The sequence below is a fragment of the Jaculus jaculus genome, chromosome 1 (assembly GCF_020740685.1).
Source record: "Jaculus jaculus isolate mJacJac1 chromosome 1, mJacJac1.mat.Y.cur, whole genome shotgun sequence".
NCBI classification, from domain to species: Eukaryota; Metazoa; Chordata; class Mammalia; order Rodentia; family Dipodidae; genus Jaculus; species Jaculus jaculus.
Window position 1 is genome coordinate 38,530,321 of NC_059102.1, and position 15,871 is coordinate 38,546,191.

The 15,871-nt window shown below is 46.6% G+C and overlaps 2 protein-coding genes across 7 annotated transcripts in view; one reads left to right on the forward strand and one right to left on the reverse strand.

The window, feature by feature from the left end:
* Mms19 (MMS19 homolog, cytosolic iron-sulfur assembly component) overlaps positions 1–5,761 on the forward strand; it is a 54,682-nt gene extending 48,921 nt beyond the window's left edge. For all 3 annotated transcript variants that reach the window (XM_045141575.1, XM_045141576.1, XM_045141577.1), the window contains 12 exons: positions 1,186–1,285; positions 1,767–1,869; positions 2,004–2,072; positions 2,234–2,360; positions 3,097–3,197; positions 3,290–3,346; positions 3,804–3,990; positions 4,237–4,319; positions 4,430–4,594; positions 4,672–4,731; positions 5,186–5,286; positions 5,364–5,761. In XM_045141575.1, the coding sequence (XP_044997510.1) occupies positions 1,186–1,285; positions 1,767–1,869; positions 2,004–2,072; positions 2,234–2,360; positions 3,097–3,197; positions 3,290–3,346; positions 3,804–3,990; positions 4,237–4,319; positions 4,430–4,594; positions 4,672–4,731; positions 5,186–5,286; positions 5,364–5,391 (1,181 nt within the window). In that variant the 3' untranslated portion in view covers positions 5,392–5,761. The remainder of the gene's footprint in view (positions 1–1,185; positions 1,286–1,766; positions 1,870–2,003; positions 2,073–2,233; positions 2,361–3,096; positions 3,198–3,289; positions 3,347–3,803; positions 3,991–4,236; positions 4,320–4,429; positions 4,595–4,671; positions 4,732–5,185; positions 5,287–5,363) is intronic.
* Positions 5,762–5,946: 185 nt separating this feature from the next.
* Zdhhc16 (zinc finger DHHC-type palmitoyltransferase 16) lies at positions 5,947–15,822 on the reverse strand. Of its 4 annotated transcripts, XM_045141578.1 has the most exons (12): positions 15,631–15,820; positions 14,463–14,608; positions 11,212–11,459; positions 10,853–11,047; positions 10,607–10,695; positions 10,208–10,236; positions 9,614–9,747; positions 9,426–9,473; positions 8,572–8,657; positions 7,770–7,893; positions 7,505–7,575; positions 5,947–6,527 (listed from the first exon to the last, which is right to left on the reverse strand). In XM_045141578.1, the coding sequence occupies exons 3-12, from the start codon at positions 11,452–11,454 to the stop codon at positions 6,413–6,415; spliced, it is 1,134 nt and encodes a 377-aa protein (XP_044997513.1). In that variant the 5' UTR covers positions 11,455–11,459; positions 14,463–14,608; positions 15,631–15,820; the 3' UTR covers positions 5,947–6,412. The 4 variants fall into 4 exon arrangements, with proteins under 4 accessions (XP_044997513.1, XP_044997515.1, XP_044997514.1 ...); XM_045141580.1 differs by lacking the exon at positions 10,853–11,047 and having other exon boundaries at positions 15,631–15,822; XM_045141579.1 differs by lacking the exon at positions 9,426–9,473 and having other exon boundaries at positions 15,631–15,818.
* Positions 15,823–15,871: the final 49 nt, after the last annotated feature.

Below are 15,871 nucleotides of genomic sequence, written 5' to 3' on the forward strand. Positions count from 1 at the left end.
CACTTGGGAGGCAAAGGTAGGAGGATGGCAGTGAGTTCAAGGCCACCCTGAGACTACATAGTGAAATCCAGGTCAGCCTGGGCTAGAGTGAGACATTACCTTGAAAAAAAAAAATACTATTGCTCTCATGAGGTCAGCCCATCACGACAAGGACAGGAGCCCAGTTGAGTTCCTTCCTCTGCTGTTCTCCCTCTTTTCACCATTGTGTCACTATATAGCCAAGACCTGACCTCAGATCATAATCCTGCTGCAGCCTCTTAAATGCTGAGATTACAAGTTTGTGCCACCAAGCTTACCTTAATTTTGGATTTTCTCTTTTTTTGTTTTTTCGTCGAGGTAGGGGTCTCACCATCCCAGACTAACCTGGAACTTATTCTGTAGTCGCAGGCTGGCCTTGAATTCACAGTGATTCTCCTACCTCTGCCTCCCAAGTGCTGAGATTTAAAGGCGTGTACCACTACACCCAACTCACATTTGGATTTTTTTTTTTTTTTTTTTTTTGGTTTTTCGAGGTAGGGTCTCACTCTGGTCCAGGCTGACCTGGAATTAACTCTGTCATCTCAGGGTGACCTTGAACTCATGGCAATCCTCCTACCTCTGCCTCCCGAGTGCTGGGATTAAAGGCGTGCGCCACCATGGCCGGCTTGGATTTCTTTTTTTAAAGAATATTCTCTATATTTATTTTTGTTTATTTTTATTTATTTGAGAGCAACAGACACACAGAGAAATAGGTATAGAAAGAGAGAGAGAGAGAATGGGCGTGCCAGGGCCTCTAGCCACTGCAAATGAACTTGAGATGTATGTGCCACCTTGTGCATCTGGCTTTAACATGGGTCCTGGGGAATCAAGCCTCAGACTGGGGTCCTTAGGCTTCACAGGCAAGCACTTAACTGCTAAGCCATCTCTCCAGCCCTGTATTTATTTATTTATTTATTTGAGAGAAAGGTAGACAAAGAGGGGGAGAGAGAATGGGCATGCCAGGGCCTCCAACCACTACAAAGGAACTCCAAATGCATGTGTTTATGTGGGTCCTAGAGAATTGAACTGACATCCTTTGGCTTTGCAGGCAAAGGCCTTAACTGCTAAGCCATCTTTCCAGCCCCAGTTTTGGATTTCTTAACCACAGTTATATGGTCTTCTGATTCTGTGTATGTATGTACACGTGTTACTGCTTTGTTTTTACAGAAAAGGAACCCTCATTTCTGGGAAAAGTACTGTTGGAAGATGAGGTCTTAACCACTTTGGCATCTGTCATTGGCACTGCCACTACCCACCTAAGCCCTGAGTAAGTATAATCATGGAGATATTCTCAACCCAAGGAGAAAGCATTTTTGGATAAACCAATACCAGCCATCCTCCTCCCTATACATAAATATGGAGGCAAGCATTTGTTTTCTAAGTTTGCTGTTAAAGCACACGGAAGGAGCTTTTAGCACTATGGACTGTGGGATTGGGTGAGTCCCATGGATCAATGGTTTTTGATTTCAGAACCACCTGTGGAACATTTTAAAAATAAGTAGTGAATTCTTCACTGTGTAGAGACTGTAGGCTTTGGGAAGACAGGCATTTGATCTTTTGGGTTCACTGCTGCATCGTTAGGGTCTACAATAGAAATGGTGTAGGGTACATGGTATGTGCTAAATTAACATATTGAATGTGTGCATACTGGCTTTAATGTGAAACCCAGGTTGGAAGACACTGCTGTGGAGAGGAAGCCTGCTTTTAGAATCTTAGCTCCTTGGTAACACCTAGTACTCTGTCCACAGGTTAGCTGCCCAGAGTGTCACCCACATTGTGCCCCTGTTCTTAGATGGCAACACCTCCTTTCTGCCTGAAAATAGCTTCCCAAGCCGATTCCAGCCATTCCAGGTGATAATCTAAATAGATTTGATAGGGGAATATTTGTCCTTCAAACTTAATTTTTAGGACTAGTCTGGGGTGGCCATAGAGGCATCCAAGCATACTGCTGGCAGGGCAGGCTTGATGGGGCTCTTCCTTCACAGGATTGTTCATCAGGGCAGAGACGGCTGGTTGCACTGCTGATGGCTTTTGTCTGCTCCTTGCCACGAAATGTAAGTGAGCCCATTTGGGATCTCAGGTGACCTCTGAGCTGTAATTTCCCCATTGAAGAAGTTGGTTCTCTTCCATCCTGGTCCCTGCCACCACTTTCTGTTAAGTATCTCTTTGCATTCAAATGCCTTCTGGGTCCATTACATGGTCAGGTTTTCTGTAGGTGGAAATCCCTCAGCTGAACCAACTCATGCAGGAGCTCTTGAAAATAAGCTGCCAACACAGCTGCTCCTTCTCGTCCACTGCTGCTGCCAAGTGTTTTGCAGGACTCCTCAACAAGCTCCCAGCAGGTATAAGGATGGGTCTGGGCCAGGAGCCTCCCTGAGCAACCTACTTCTTACAGGACTTCACTTGCTCAAGCACAGTCTTTGGACGGTCTTGAGATGCAAATCATGACCAAAGTTTGGCAGTGCATTTCAGGGTTCAAGAGTACGCTCTACCATCTTATTCCCGCCATGATGGTGTCATGAATAAATCTTTACTGGTAACATACAACCCTCTCTTCTCAAGTACCAGCACCCATGTTACGGGGTGTTCCTCATGCTATTATCCTATCATCTTGATTGTCTTTTTTGAGTGGTTTTTCATATCCCCTACACTGAAATGACTTACATCCTGTGCTTTTTGTGGTTTTTTTGAGGTAGGGTCTCACTTTGGCCAAGGCTGACCTGGAATTCACTATGTAGTCTCAGGGTGGCCTCGAACTCACAGGGATCCTCCTACCTCTGCCTCCCAAGTGCTGGGATTAAAGACATGCGCCACCACACCTGGCTAGTGTTTTTGTATTTTTTTGGTAGGCTCCCGCTCTAGCCCAGGCTGACCTGGAATTCATTATGTATTCTCAGGGTGGCCTCGAACTCACAGGGATCCTCCTACCTCTGCTTCCCAAGTGCTGGGAGTAAAGGCATGTGCCACCATGCCCAGCCATCCTGTGCTATTAAAGGGGGAAAAAATTGTTCCAGGTCAGCCTGGGCTACCTCAAAAAAAAAAAAATTGTCATTACACTACCATGTTCTTCCTTTTTAGGGCAGCAGTTGGATGAATTCCTCCAGCTTGCTATGGATACAGTGGAGGCTGGCCTGGGTTCTGGGGCCTTTTGTAATCAGGCCTTCACACTACTGCTCTGGGTAAGGAAGTAGCATAGATTCTGGTTACACATAGCAGCTGGGCCTTAGGGTTCTGGGGTTTGAATGTCAGTCTTCTGTTTCTCTGATTACAGGTAACCAAGGCTCTGGTACTTAGATACCATCCTCTGAGCTCCTGCCTTACCACCCGGGTAAGTCCTCTCTGAAACAGAACTAGAACCTAAACAGGAATTTCCTGTAGACTCTATTGCCTTTTTTTTTTGTTAGGGTGTCTCTCTAGCCCACCTAGAATTCACTCAGTAGCTCACTGGCCTCAAACTCACAGCAAACCTCTTAACTCTGCCTCTCAGGTATGTTGGGATTAAAGGCGTGTGTCACCATACCCAGCTTAATTTTTATTTATTTATTAGAGAGAATGGGCACGCCAGGGTCTCCAGCCACAGCAAACGCACTCCAGGTGCATGCACCCCCTTGTGCATCTGGTTACTAGGTACTGGGGAGTCTAGCCTGAGCTCTTTGTCTTTGTAGGCTAACCACTAAGACATCTCTCCAGCCTTCTTTTTATCTGAAATGATGTCTATCCTCCTTAGTATTTAAGATTCTTCTCCCTAGCAGTTCAAAGGCTCTTTTTTTTTTCTTTTTTGTCAGCTGATGGGCCTACTGAGTGATCCAGAACTAGGTCCTGCAGCAGCTGATGGCTTCTCTCTGCTCATGTCTGACTGCACTGATGTGCTGACTCGTGCGGGCCACGCTGACGTGCGGATCATGTTCCGCCAGCGGTTCTTCACGGACAATGTGCCTGCTTTGGTCCAAGGCTTCCATGCTGCTCCCCAAGGTGAGGAGTCTGCAAAACAATTACCGAATACATGACCCTGATTGCTTCTTTTTTAAGTCTCACTCTGTAGCCCAGGATAGCCTTTGAACTCAAAATCTCCCTGCTTTACCCTCCTGAGGCTGAGATTGTAGATACGAGCCACAATTGGCACTTCTTGCAGGCTAATGATCTCAGCTTGCTTAGAGGTTGGAGTCGAATTACCTGACTAAAGCCCAGTTTTTCTCCTAAGCTTTTATTTCTTAACAGGTGTGAAGCCAAACTACCTGAAGGGTTTGTCTCACGTACTCAACAGGCTACCCAAACCTGTGCTCTTACCGGAGCTGCCTACAGTAAGTCCTGCAGTCTGCCCCAAAGCAAGGGACAGAGCTGGTCTCCCAGGGTTGGGGCTAGGAGGACCAGGAACATCACGTGGTCATCTCCACATTTCTTATTGTCTTAGCTGCTGTCCTTGTTGCTGGAGGCTCTGTCCTGCCCTGACTCTGTGGTCCAGCTCTCTACCCTCAACTGTCTTCAGCCTCTTCTACTGGAAGCACCCCAAGTCATGAGTCTTCATGTAGATACTTTGGTCACCAAGTTTCTGAACCTCAGCTCCAGCCCTTCCATGGTGCGTTGAGCCCAAGCACTCCTTTAGCACCTTTCTTCTTGAGTCTCATTTCCTCACCTCCTTGTGTTATGTTCCAGGCCGTCCGGATTGCTGCACTGCAGTGCATGCATGCTCTCACCCGCCTCCCCACTCCTGTGGTAAGTCTTTGAAGAGCCAGGAGCGCTTGCCTTGAGATGGTCTCATGTAGTCTAGGCTGACCTCGGGCCACCTCCCTGCACCTCCCAAGTGCTGGGATGATAGGTGTGTGCCACCACACTAGTCTGAAAAGTACTTTGCTTTCAAGTGAGATTAGCCACCCTGCCGTGTGATTGAGCTAGGAGCTACAAGGTACACATAGGCATGGAATTATTTTCTTTGGGTCTATAAACTTTATCCAGTAAATCCTGACTATCCCATAATAGAATGTCCACCCTGCCACTTAGAATCCTATGGAATCACTAAATAGGACATGCTGCATGTGTTGAACATAAATGAAGCCTTGGGTTCAAACCCTAACACCAAAAAAATTGGAGCACTGTCCAGTGTCAGCAGAAGCAGATTTCCTACTGCCTGTGGTTGAACAGGCTAAGATTATTTACTCTAACTCCACAGCTCCTGCCATACAAGCCACAAGTGATCCGAGCCTTAGCCAAGCCTCTAGATGACAAGAAGAGACTGGTTCGCAAGGAAGCTGTGTCAGCTAGGGGAGAATGGTAAGCTCTGGGTCACAGGGAGAAATGAAATGTAGGTGAACTTCATGTCTGATGTTCTCAAAATTCTTTGTCTACAGGTTTCTGCTGGGGAGCCCAGGCAGCTGAACTTCCTCAGCTTGGCCTCGACCCTACTGACAATCCAACATGCAAGTGCTAACCACGGAGCCATCCTGCAAGGCAAGGTGACCATTAGCCTCCGCTTGTCTTTCCCACAGACATGGGACAAATGCTGGGCCTTTGCTGCATGGCTATACAAGACACATAGGATACTGATTTCTAATGGATTGGTGAAGAAACTGACTGAGACTACTTGTGTTTGAAGAAAGATCTTGGGGTCATGGGACTCTCCCATTATAGACTGTCAGGAAAAGGAAGCTGTGCTACTGAAGGTGGAGTTCAGTTAAGTGGTCCTGAGGACCAGGGATGGTGGATGTGTGTGGTCCTATAGGAGAATAAAGATTGCTTTTGTAACGGGGCTGACTGTCACATATTGCCCTCATCCCACATCAGCTGCAGTGCCATCTGCCCGTAGAATTCTGGAGCACATCCTGTCCCTCCAAGTAAGGGCACAGGAGGCATTAACACAATACCCACTCACTATGCCTTGATCCTGACCTCCCCGTTCCCATACTACAGTGAGGCAAAGTATGAGAAGCTACATCTTATTAATCATATGCCTTTATTTTTGCTCCCTTCAGTAACAAGTGAGAAATGGCAGTGACCTTGGCAGCAGGCTGGTGTCTGTCTACCTTACTGAAAAGCCAGGATCTTCACAAGTCTGACAGGTCTTTTCCCAACGTGAAAGAGATGGTGACTAGCTAGCCCCAGTGCTGTGACCTAGAGACCAGTCAATAGTGGAGAAAAGTAGCTAGTTGCCTGACCCCTAGTCTAGGGGCTAGAGCTGTAACTTCTGTTTGCCTGAGTTAAAGGATGTCAATGCTAGGATTTCTCCAACTATATCTTGCTTTTTTAGTGGCCAGAAGATTGGTCTTTAAGGTGTCCCTGCATAGTGCCCTAAGACAGGCCCAATGGCTCTTATGATCATAGATTTCCAAAAAAAAAGCTGCCTTTTGGAGGCTCTTGACAACACAGGCAGCAGAACAAGGGCTGTGACTGTCAGTCTGGCTCACACTGCCATCACAGAGGCTGAGTGAGCAGTCACCCAGGGAGGGGGATCCCAGCTCATTCCATTCCCATGGGGTAGGTGACTAGAAGGTAACAGCACCCGAGTCAGCCAATGCCTGTAAGAGAAGACAAATGTCTCTTGAGTTCCAAGAGTTCTTGGTTGTCCTTCCTGATCATTCTGGAGTAAGGTTTCATACTACAAAAAGGTAGTAAGAGTTCTAATTTCCTCTACCTAATTCTGTCTCCTAACTATCCTCTGGAGCCTTGAAGGCCTTTTGAGCTTTAGTATACATTTAAACAGAATATGCACGTGATGTCAGGGCTGTGAGAGGGAGACTGGACAACTGACTTAAGATGTTTACAGTGGATGTGGACTTCTCAAGAAAGTCTTGTTTTTGTTCTGAAATAGGATCTTACTGTGTAGCCTGAATTGGTCTTGACTTCTCCTGTCTTGGCCTCCTGAGTACTGAAACTACAGGTGTGGATCACCACACTAGCCCTCATCTTATAAGTACTACTGCAACCGCAGTGGTTAGCAAGAGTATAATGAGGATGAGAAAGGAGGAAGAAAGATACTTATGTTCACTGGTTGTTACTGAAGGAGTAATTGTGGGGCCTTGGGAGGTTGCAGAGACAGGGTCTCATGTAGCTGAGGATGGCCTTGAACTCCTGATCTTGCTGCCTCCCAAGTGCTAGAATAATTGAGATTTGGATGACTTCCCAACCTTATAATTAACCTTACCACCTGTCATACATGTATTAATTACCTCAGTTTCGTGTTGTTGGCCTGAACTCCAGGCACTGTATCCTACCTACATAACTTTTCCTAAGAACTGTTTTCCCAGGATTGTCCTATAGTCATCTTGAAGTCTTACCTGCTACCTAAACCAGTTTTGGCCTCTGGCCCCTTTTGATTCAAATGAAAGCTGTGATCTCTAGACCTGAATAAAGGAAGGAACCCCTGGCCACATGTGGCTACTTAAACACATAAGAATTAAACTCCTGAGTGGCACTAGCCATATTCTCAGCCTCTACTTGTAGACCATTTTCCCCATCAAGAGTTGTGCTGTGCAGCCCTACTCTCTTACATTACCTTCCTGTGTCCACACCCAGGAACACCTTCCAGTTGTCCAAGCAGCCATAGTTGTAAGGATTCCTAAAAACCTAGAGCCAAGAAAAACATGTTAGTAGAAACCTCCTCTACTTAACTCCCTTCTCATCTTGTAGATGGCTAAGCTAGAGCTCAGGTAAGTAAATTCTAGCCTTTTCATGTTTGTATGGTCAGCCCTGACCATGGCCTATTTATAGGATGGAGAGTCAGTTACCATCCTGCCCACCCAAGCCCTGTACCCACTCACCCTGCCTTTGGCTTGTAAACGACGTCTCTCCTTCTTGTTGATGTGCCTTTCGATGCTAGTCTCCCCCCGACTGATGAGAATGGCATGCCATACAGTTAGAGCACCCAAGGCCAGTGCCACAGAACTAAAAATGAGGAAGCAAAGGTTGATAGGAATTGGAGGCTAAAAGACAGGTCTGAAGTAGAGATCACAATGATGCCTAGTTAGCTACTCATCATTTTCCTTGTCTCTAGATATATACCTGATATACAGTCTAGCTGAATGTGGACTTCATCCCTAAAGAGTGTCAGTCAAGATGCATTAAGGTGGGCTGAGAAAAAGTATGTGGAAAGAAGGGTTGGGAAATAAATTTATTACTGAGAATAAGGTAGATTTCCTTAACCCTCCCATCTTTGGAGATGGTTGAGGGTCTTAAAGCACCAGAGGTTGGGCTAGAATAGCATGAGGTGTATGTTCCAGCTCTGCAGTTCCTAGCTATGGGTCACAGAACAAATCACTCCTTGAATTTTCAGTTTTCCTCATCTAGAAACAGTCATCTGCCCTTCGGGAGGATACTACATGGAATATAAACAAAAGAAGGAGGTAAACTTACCTTGGCACATAACAAATATGCTTGTGTCCTTATCTTTGTAACTAGCAGTGCTACTCTTTGGCTCCCTGCCCCAGAATACTAAAGAAAAGCACTGCCTCATTGCCAACCTGTTAAACTATAGAACAGTGATTCAGGAATGGCTTCCTATCTACATGAATGACTTGATCCTATCCCACCCCTTAAAATTACCAAAAATGAGAGTTAAAATACCTGCACAGGAACCAGAGGTAGACAAGACTCTTGTGAGTTATCCTTTCTCGAAAGGAGAAGGTGGGTGGTGGGGTCTGGTGGTAAGTCTAGAAAAAGAAAACAGCAAAGCTTGGCTCTGTTAAGTCTCCAGCAACTGCCACCAGAGCCCCGAGCACCTATAGGCAGGAAGTAATATAACCAAAGCAGAGAAAAATGGGGATTAAAGCCACAGAGGAGTCAGGCCAGCAGCCAGATGGGTGGATCAAGCCTGGTGGTACCATCACAAACACTGGGTTGAACAAAACTGGACAAAATGGCAAAAGCACAGGAGGAGCAGATCCTGGGCCTTAAGATTAGCAACACGAATGGGGCTCCAGGGGTCAATCAAATCTTCAGTCAGAACTACTGAATGACTGCATCTGCTAGAGACCAAACCCGCACCTAGCATGGACTAGCTGGAGGGGGACGGGGACCAATAGCTCTGCTAAGGACCAGAAGGGCAGCAGAAGTATAACATAAGCCCAAGATATACAGAATAAGGAGGCCTAAAAGAAATGAGAGGATGATCCAGATGCAGACCAGCCTGGTATCTGTCCCCTGAAATCCCATTACACAGATTAACACAGACCCCTTGCTGCTCAGGCCATCACCAAGGCAGAGTCCAGACTCAGCCCGAAGAAAAAGTTATAATGGGATAGAGCACCAAAAAACACATACCAAAGATTTCCAGCTTGCCCCCAGGCCACTAGTCTACAGAGATAGCCTCCTGAGACACTTCAATGGTCTGGCAGCCAGCCATGGTAACTAAACTAGTACTGAATAACTTAAACCCCCAGGCCTGAGCAGCAGGAGGCAGTGGGGTGGAGACTGCCCACCTGGTTAGCAACCGCCTGAAGTTTGTTCTTGTCCAGCTGTTTCATTTTCTAAGGGGATGGAAAACAGTGCTGGTTATACTCTCAGGCTTCTAGGATAGGGGTGCTTCCAACCCCATTCCTTAGGGAACAGCACTATAACCCCAAAGTTCTGCATTACTGAGTCATCATGGTCTTAGCTATGGCCTCACCTCAATGGCAGCATAAGCCTCGCGGAAAAGGTCCCAACTTCCATAGCTACAGTAGACACAGCCCAGAGTCATGAAAAAGCAGAAAGAGAAGAAGTACCGGTGGTTATAGTGGCCCACACAGTTATTTAGCCAAGCTGGTGGAGAAATAATTAAGGATAAGACCAAACAATTTGGGGGTATCTAAGCCCCTCCAGTTCATACTATCAAGACAACACCCAATCAAGAACTATTCCAAAGACAAGAGAACAATTTCCCAAGGTTGAAGCAAAAAAAAAAGCTTTTGTTTTAGATCTCTAAGGAAATCATGCATACTGCCACTAAATGCATCTGCCAATATTTCAGCCTACCTCAGTTTAGCAGGCATTTGTGTGGGAAAGGAAGTAACTCCACAACAGCCTACCAAAAGCTCCATCCCAGAGGACCTGTGAGCCTCCTTTCCCCAGGAGATAGCTCCCACAACACTCTTCTACTGGCCTTTTATGAGCCCAGGGGTCTACCGAGATGGACACTAGAAGCCTTTGGCTTAGGACTGTTAACCCTCTCCAGTGTTCTGGAGCTAAAGGTGGCCTTGGGCAGAAGAGAGCAAAAGGATACGGCAGTGATGATCCATCTTCAGCACACACCTGTGAGGGAGGGACACAGGCTCTGTTACGGTGGCCAAGGTTCTTGAGCTGTCAGTGACAATCCTTTCCTACAAGGACCAGCATCCTGCTGAGGTGGAAAGGGCACAGTCTTTGAAGACAGCCAAGCCTTGCTTCAGACTCAGCTCTGCAGTTTATTCACTATGTGATACTGAACAAGGTAGCTCTTCTCTCTGAGCCTCAGTTTACAAGTTTTATTAGCACCTAACTCATAGGACCATCCTGAGGACTAGGTGTTAGCAGATGGAGAGCACATTACCTTCAACATGGTGAGTGCTTTAATAATGATTTAGTGAGGTCCAGGTCTAGGGCTACATACAGCAAAGACACAGAAAGTAAAGCCAAGACCTACCTATTACAGATGCTGCAGTGGTGAGTTCGGGCTGGCTTAGGATAAATGCACTTCTTGCAAATGGAGACTGTAGCAATGTCATTCCTGCCCTGTAAGAAGGTAACATAATCTTAGATCTTTGTGGCAACACCAGTTTTCTGCCAAGAAAAATTGCAAGGCACTCTCCCTCCCACACATCCACACATGACACTGGCTACCACTGCCTGCACCTCTGCTCCTCCCTCTCCTCTTCCTGTGAGGACCCACCTGAGGTGGGTACCCAGGAGGAGTGGTGATTGCCTGGTAGTAATGGAAGACAATGAGGATCAGGTTCCAGTGACTATAGAAGAAATGCCAGCAGAGCCGTGGCACTGAGTAGGTTCGGAGGATGAGGGGCAGGACACACAGGTAGGCGATGGCCACGATGGAGCCAGTTAGCACAATCACCAGAACCACGAACACCTGCCAACATCAGAGAGGCCAGGTAGACAGCTATACCCAAATGGGATTCAGGAATATCTCGAGGGGTAGAAGGGCAGTCTCCAAAGCCCAGTGTGAGTGCATCAGAGACATAGCCTCTTCTGCCGCCACCCCCAAAAAAGAGTCCCATTCAGTGGATCACTTACCACCCCAAACCAACGGATCACATTGTCCACCAGCCAGTAAACAGGCTCAAAGGCAGCATCAACAGCAGTGTCGCTGCCCCCAAAGGAGTTGTAGAGCAGGGAGCGCAGGCAAACTCTGCCATAGCGCCAACGCTGTACAAGGCTTCGGAGCAGAGGTGGGCAGCGTCGCCTGTAGCCCAGGAGCAGAAGGAGGCGCAGGCAGAGGCGGGCTGGGCCAAGCAGTAGGCTTCGCTGGCCCCGCATGGTTCCTAGAAGAGCATACTATGAGGATCCAGCCTGAGTTTGTATCTATCTAACCCCCTGTGAGAAGACCTGGAATATCAGGTTTGAGTACCTTGTTAGGCCAGTCACCAGCTACGGGAAGAACAAAGATTACTTCTGGAGACTATTCAGTGCCAATGTCCAAACTAGATTTCTGGAAATAAAACTGGTGATTCTGAGCCTACAACAGTCTTAAATTATTCCATGTGGCTGCACAGCAAATCCAAGACAATGTACATCCTAAAGCACCACAGTAAGAAAGTGAAGAATAAGCCAGGCGTGGTACACGCCTTTAATCCCAGCCCTCGGGAGACAGAGGTAGGAGGATCACCAGGAGTTCAAGGCCACCCTGAGGATACATAGTGAATTCCAGGTCAGCCTGGGCTACAGCGAGACTTTTACTTGGAGGGAAAAAAAGTGAAAAAACAACAAGTTGCTCCGTCAGTTCTTTGTAGACAGACCACTAGATGGGAGCTTCGTTAACATGAGCAAAGCTGCCACTATATCTTGGCATAGTCACTGTGGCAGAAGTTTTCCAGGGTCTCCTCCTCCTGCCTGCCTGGGCCTAGTGAATACACAGCATGGCATCCTGTGCCTAGAACTGCCCTGGTGCTATCTTCAGTGCTGATATTCTTCCTTCTTATTCCCTCTAGGCTGATGTTACAGGCCAGCAAATAGCCTGGTAGCATGAGATTCCTTGTCTCTGGTCAGGCCAGTCAGCTACCTCTAGCATGACATAAGATGCTTTGTCTCCAATTCCACTCCCAGCCCCACCCCAAGGATACAGCAATCACATATTCAGGTATTCAGACAAAGAGACAGGCAGGAGACAAGAACTAAGAGGGGCCTTCCCTTTAAGTATTTCCAGCTTCACTCTAGTAAAGACACTCAAGAATGGTCTTGGGCTGGGCTGGAGAGATGGCTTGCCTGCAAAGAACCCAGGTTCTATTCCCCAGGAACCACATAAAGCCAAATGCACAAGGCAGCTCAAAAGTTCATTTGCAGCAACTAGAGACTCTGGCACACCCACTTCCTCTGTTTCTCTGCCTCTTCCTCAAGTTAATAAGACATTAAAAAAAAAAAAATCTCTACTGCCAGGCACTCAAGAAGGCTGAGGTAGGAAGATCAGCTATGGCTGAGTGCAAGACTAGTCTGGGCTACAGAGTGAGTCTCAGGTCAGCCTGGGCTAGAATAGAAACCTTGCTTCAAACAAACAAAAAAATGGTTTCTGTAACTTGGACCCTAGCTATCCAGCCATCCTTCTGGTTCTCTATGGCTCCACTGCTAGGGTCTCCCTATCTGCATTCCCTACCTCCATAGCACAGGACAGAGCCTCCAAGACTCTCCTTGACCATCTCATCAATTCTGCACATTAAATTAACCTTAAAAAAAAAAAGTCAGGGAAGCGTAGGATATTCATTGTCTATAATTACAGAAGTTGTCAATTAAAAAAAATTTTAAAAGTTTAAAATAATTTTCTGTATTTTTCCTAGGGTGGCCAGTGATATGTCTGTCCTCAGAAACTCTACTGACTTATTTAACAACCAGCTCAAAACTCAGCAGAAACTGGAGGAGGCTGCTCCACTGTAGGGAGGGTTTCAGTTCAGTAACTGGAACAAAGTGCTCTCTTTGCACGCTGGCTCATCCCCACAAAAGGCTTTTCAAAGAAAAGACTTAATTACTTCCTTCCACAAGCCTAGAAGTCCTAAAGTAAAAACCTAGGCCTACAAGAAAAATTGAATGTAAGTTGGGTGTGGTGGCACACACACCTTTAGTTCCAGTACTTTGGAGGCAGAGGTAGGAGGATTGCTGTGAGTTCGAGTCCACCATGAGATTACCCAGTGAATTCCAGGTCAGCCTGGGCTAGAGCAAGACCCTACCTCAGAAAAACCAAAAAAGAAAAGGGAATGTAAGACCTGGGAGTGGTGGTGCATGCCTTTAATCCCAGGTAGAGGTAAGATCTACATAATGAATTCCAGGTCAGCCTGGGTAAGAGTGAGACCCTGTCTTAGAAAGTAAAAACTTAAAAAAAAAAAAAAAAAAGATAGATAGATAGATATAGATAAACCAGGCATGGTGGTGTGTACCTCTAATCCCAGCATACAGGAGCCTGAGTTAGGAAAAGTCTGTGAGTTCAAGGGCACCCTGGACTAAAGTGAGAGCCTGCCTAGGAAAAAATATATATATATGTGTGTGAGTATAAAAGGGGAGAGCCTATACCAGCTGCACCAGGATAAAAAAACTGGCCATTCCCATTACCTTCTAGGAAGCTAAGAGAATTGACATGTAGAAAGAAAAAATCAGATGCACAACTGAGACTTGGACCTTCTCAGACTATGAATCAGAACCATCATTTCGACACAGCATGAATTTTTCTAAGTGAGCTGGTACTGATTGGCACACAACAGATCTGACTTTGGTCTGTCTGTACCACTGTGCATTCCCTTACTAGGAAAAATGGAGAATGTCTAGTTGCTAAAATACTTTTATTTTATTTGTGAGAGAGAAAGAAAGAGGCAGGTAGAGAAAAAGAGGGAATGGGCGCACCAGGGCTTCCAGCCACTGCAAACAAACTCCAAACACATGTGCCACCTTGTGCATCTAGCTTATTTGGGTCCTGGGGAATTGAACCTGAGTCCTTTGGCTTTGCAGGCAAGTGCCTTAACCACTAAGCCAGCTCTCCAGTCCTAAAATACTTTTTATAGCAATAGTATGCAAAGTCAAGTTCCTCATTTGTAATAAATGTGAATTTTATATGACATTTCAGATCACCACACCTGCTAAGTAGTCCTTTAATCTCCAACATTTCATTCTTCTGTGTTCCTATTCAGCAGTAAGTTCCAGCTCTAATCCTTTACAGTTATCTATCATACGTATGTTTTGTGTGTGTGTATGTATATACATGTATGTATGTATATACATGTATGTATGTATGTGCACACAACTGGCAAAGTATAAATGAAATGTTTATAAAGTGCTTAGAACAATACCTGGCTCATGGAAGTGCTCAGTAAATCTTCCTGAATGAATGAGCAGGTGAGATGCAAAACTGGAGAGGCTGGCCAGTCTTACAAGTATCAGCAAGGACACTCCTACCAATGTGGCAACATTAAAGTGTTTGCTCTTGTCATTCTTCCTGATCAACGGAGAACAGAAACCGTTGTTAGAATCATTGCACTAAAGAACTAAGACATTTTAGAAAATAAGTCCAACCAGAAATCAAACATGTAAAATAGAAAGTCCGCAGATGACTGATCAGATTTTAGTGGACAAAGTGTGAGGCCAGGCTACTCCCCTCACTTTGGCTTGTGAATATGGGAAGAGGGTCTGTCAGAGAAAAAAGATTTCCATCAGCCACAGTAAATTAAAATTAAAAAAAAAAAAAACACAAAACAGTGTGACGGGAAGGGGAGTGGGTGGTCTTGAACAGGGGGTAGGACAAGCAAAGCACAGTTCTACTACTACCCCAAGTACAAACCCCCTAAGTCCCCTTCAGTAGAACCCACAGGCCTCAGGCCATCTGCCACCAGATTAGAGGTCGCAGGCCACAGCACTCCCCTCATCCCAGGGCTCTCAATCACCATCTGTGTCCCAAGGAAACCTGATTGGCAGGGAGGGGAATGGACTCCAAAGCCAGAAAGCAAATGACACAGATCAGAGTCATGGCAAAGCTGCTCTGGAAATGTTTGCCCGCTCAAGCTGATGTCGGACATCAGTAAAGCAGCATTTTATTTACGTAGAGTTCTCTTTTGGGCTAACATGACAAGAAAAAAGAAAAAAAAGGAGGTGCAATTCTATGATGGACTGTTCATTCAAAATTAAGGAGGGTCCCATACCATTAAGAGTATCTCATTGCAGGAGAAAAAGATGCAGGTAAAAGACGAAGAAAAAGGAAAAGGTGTCTCAATAAGAGCAGTGTGGAGGCAACATACATTTTATCTCGAATTATCTCTGGACACTGGATAAATCAAGCCTTGCGTTTGGATCTGAGTTTGCAAACCTGTGAGATGGGTAAGCTGGTTTGAGTTCTCGAGCGTTCGCTGGGCCCAGGGCAGCGGGGCGCGGCGAGGAGAAACCAGGAACGTGGCCTGGCGCCCTCGAGGGCCCGACCCTGGAAAAGGACTAGGACAGGAGCAAGCGCCGCCGCTTCGCCCTTACCTGCAGCCAGCCCAGCTTCTCAGTCAGCCGAACGGAGCCGCGTAGACTCTGCCGCCCATTCACGGCCTCCCCCTCCAGCTGGGCACCCGGGCCAGACCCGACTCAATCAGACCCATCATGGCCCGCCGCCCGCAGCGCCGGCCACTGGACCGGGACCCGCCGCCAGCCCATCCTCAGCCATAGCGCAGGCGCAAAGGCTCCCGGCCGGGCAGGTCGCGGGGCGACCTGGGAAATGGAGTCG

Bases quoted from the DNA above. Each gene is read 5' to 3' on its own strand.
- Zdhhc16 (XM_045141578.1), bottom strand. From the start codon at position 11,454: ATGCGGGGCCAGCGAAGCCTACTGCTTGGCCCAGCCCGCCTCTGCCTG. The intron at 9,474-9,613 runs GTGAGGCCATAG...CCATCCCCTTAG, and splicing joins AGGCTTATGCTGCCATTGAG to AAAATGAAACAGCTGGACAA. The intron at 8,658-9,425 runs GTGGGCAGTCTC...TTCTTTTTCTAG, and splicing joins TTCAGGCGGTTGCTAACCAG to ACTTACCACCAGACCCCACC.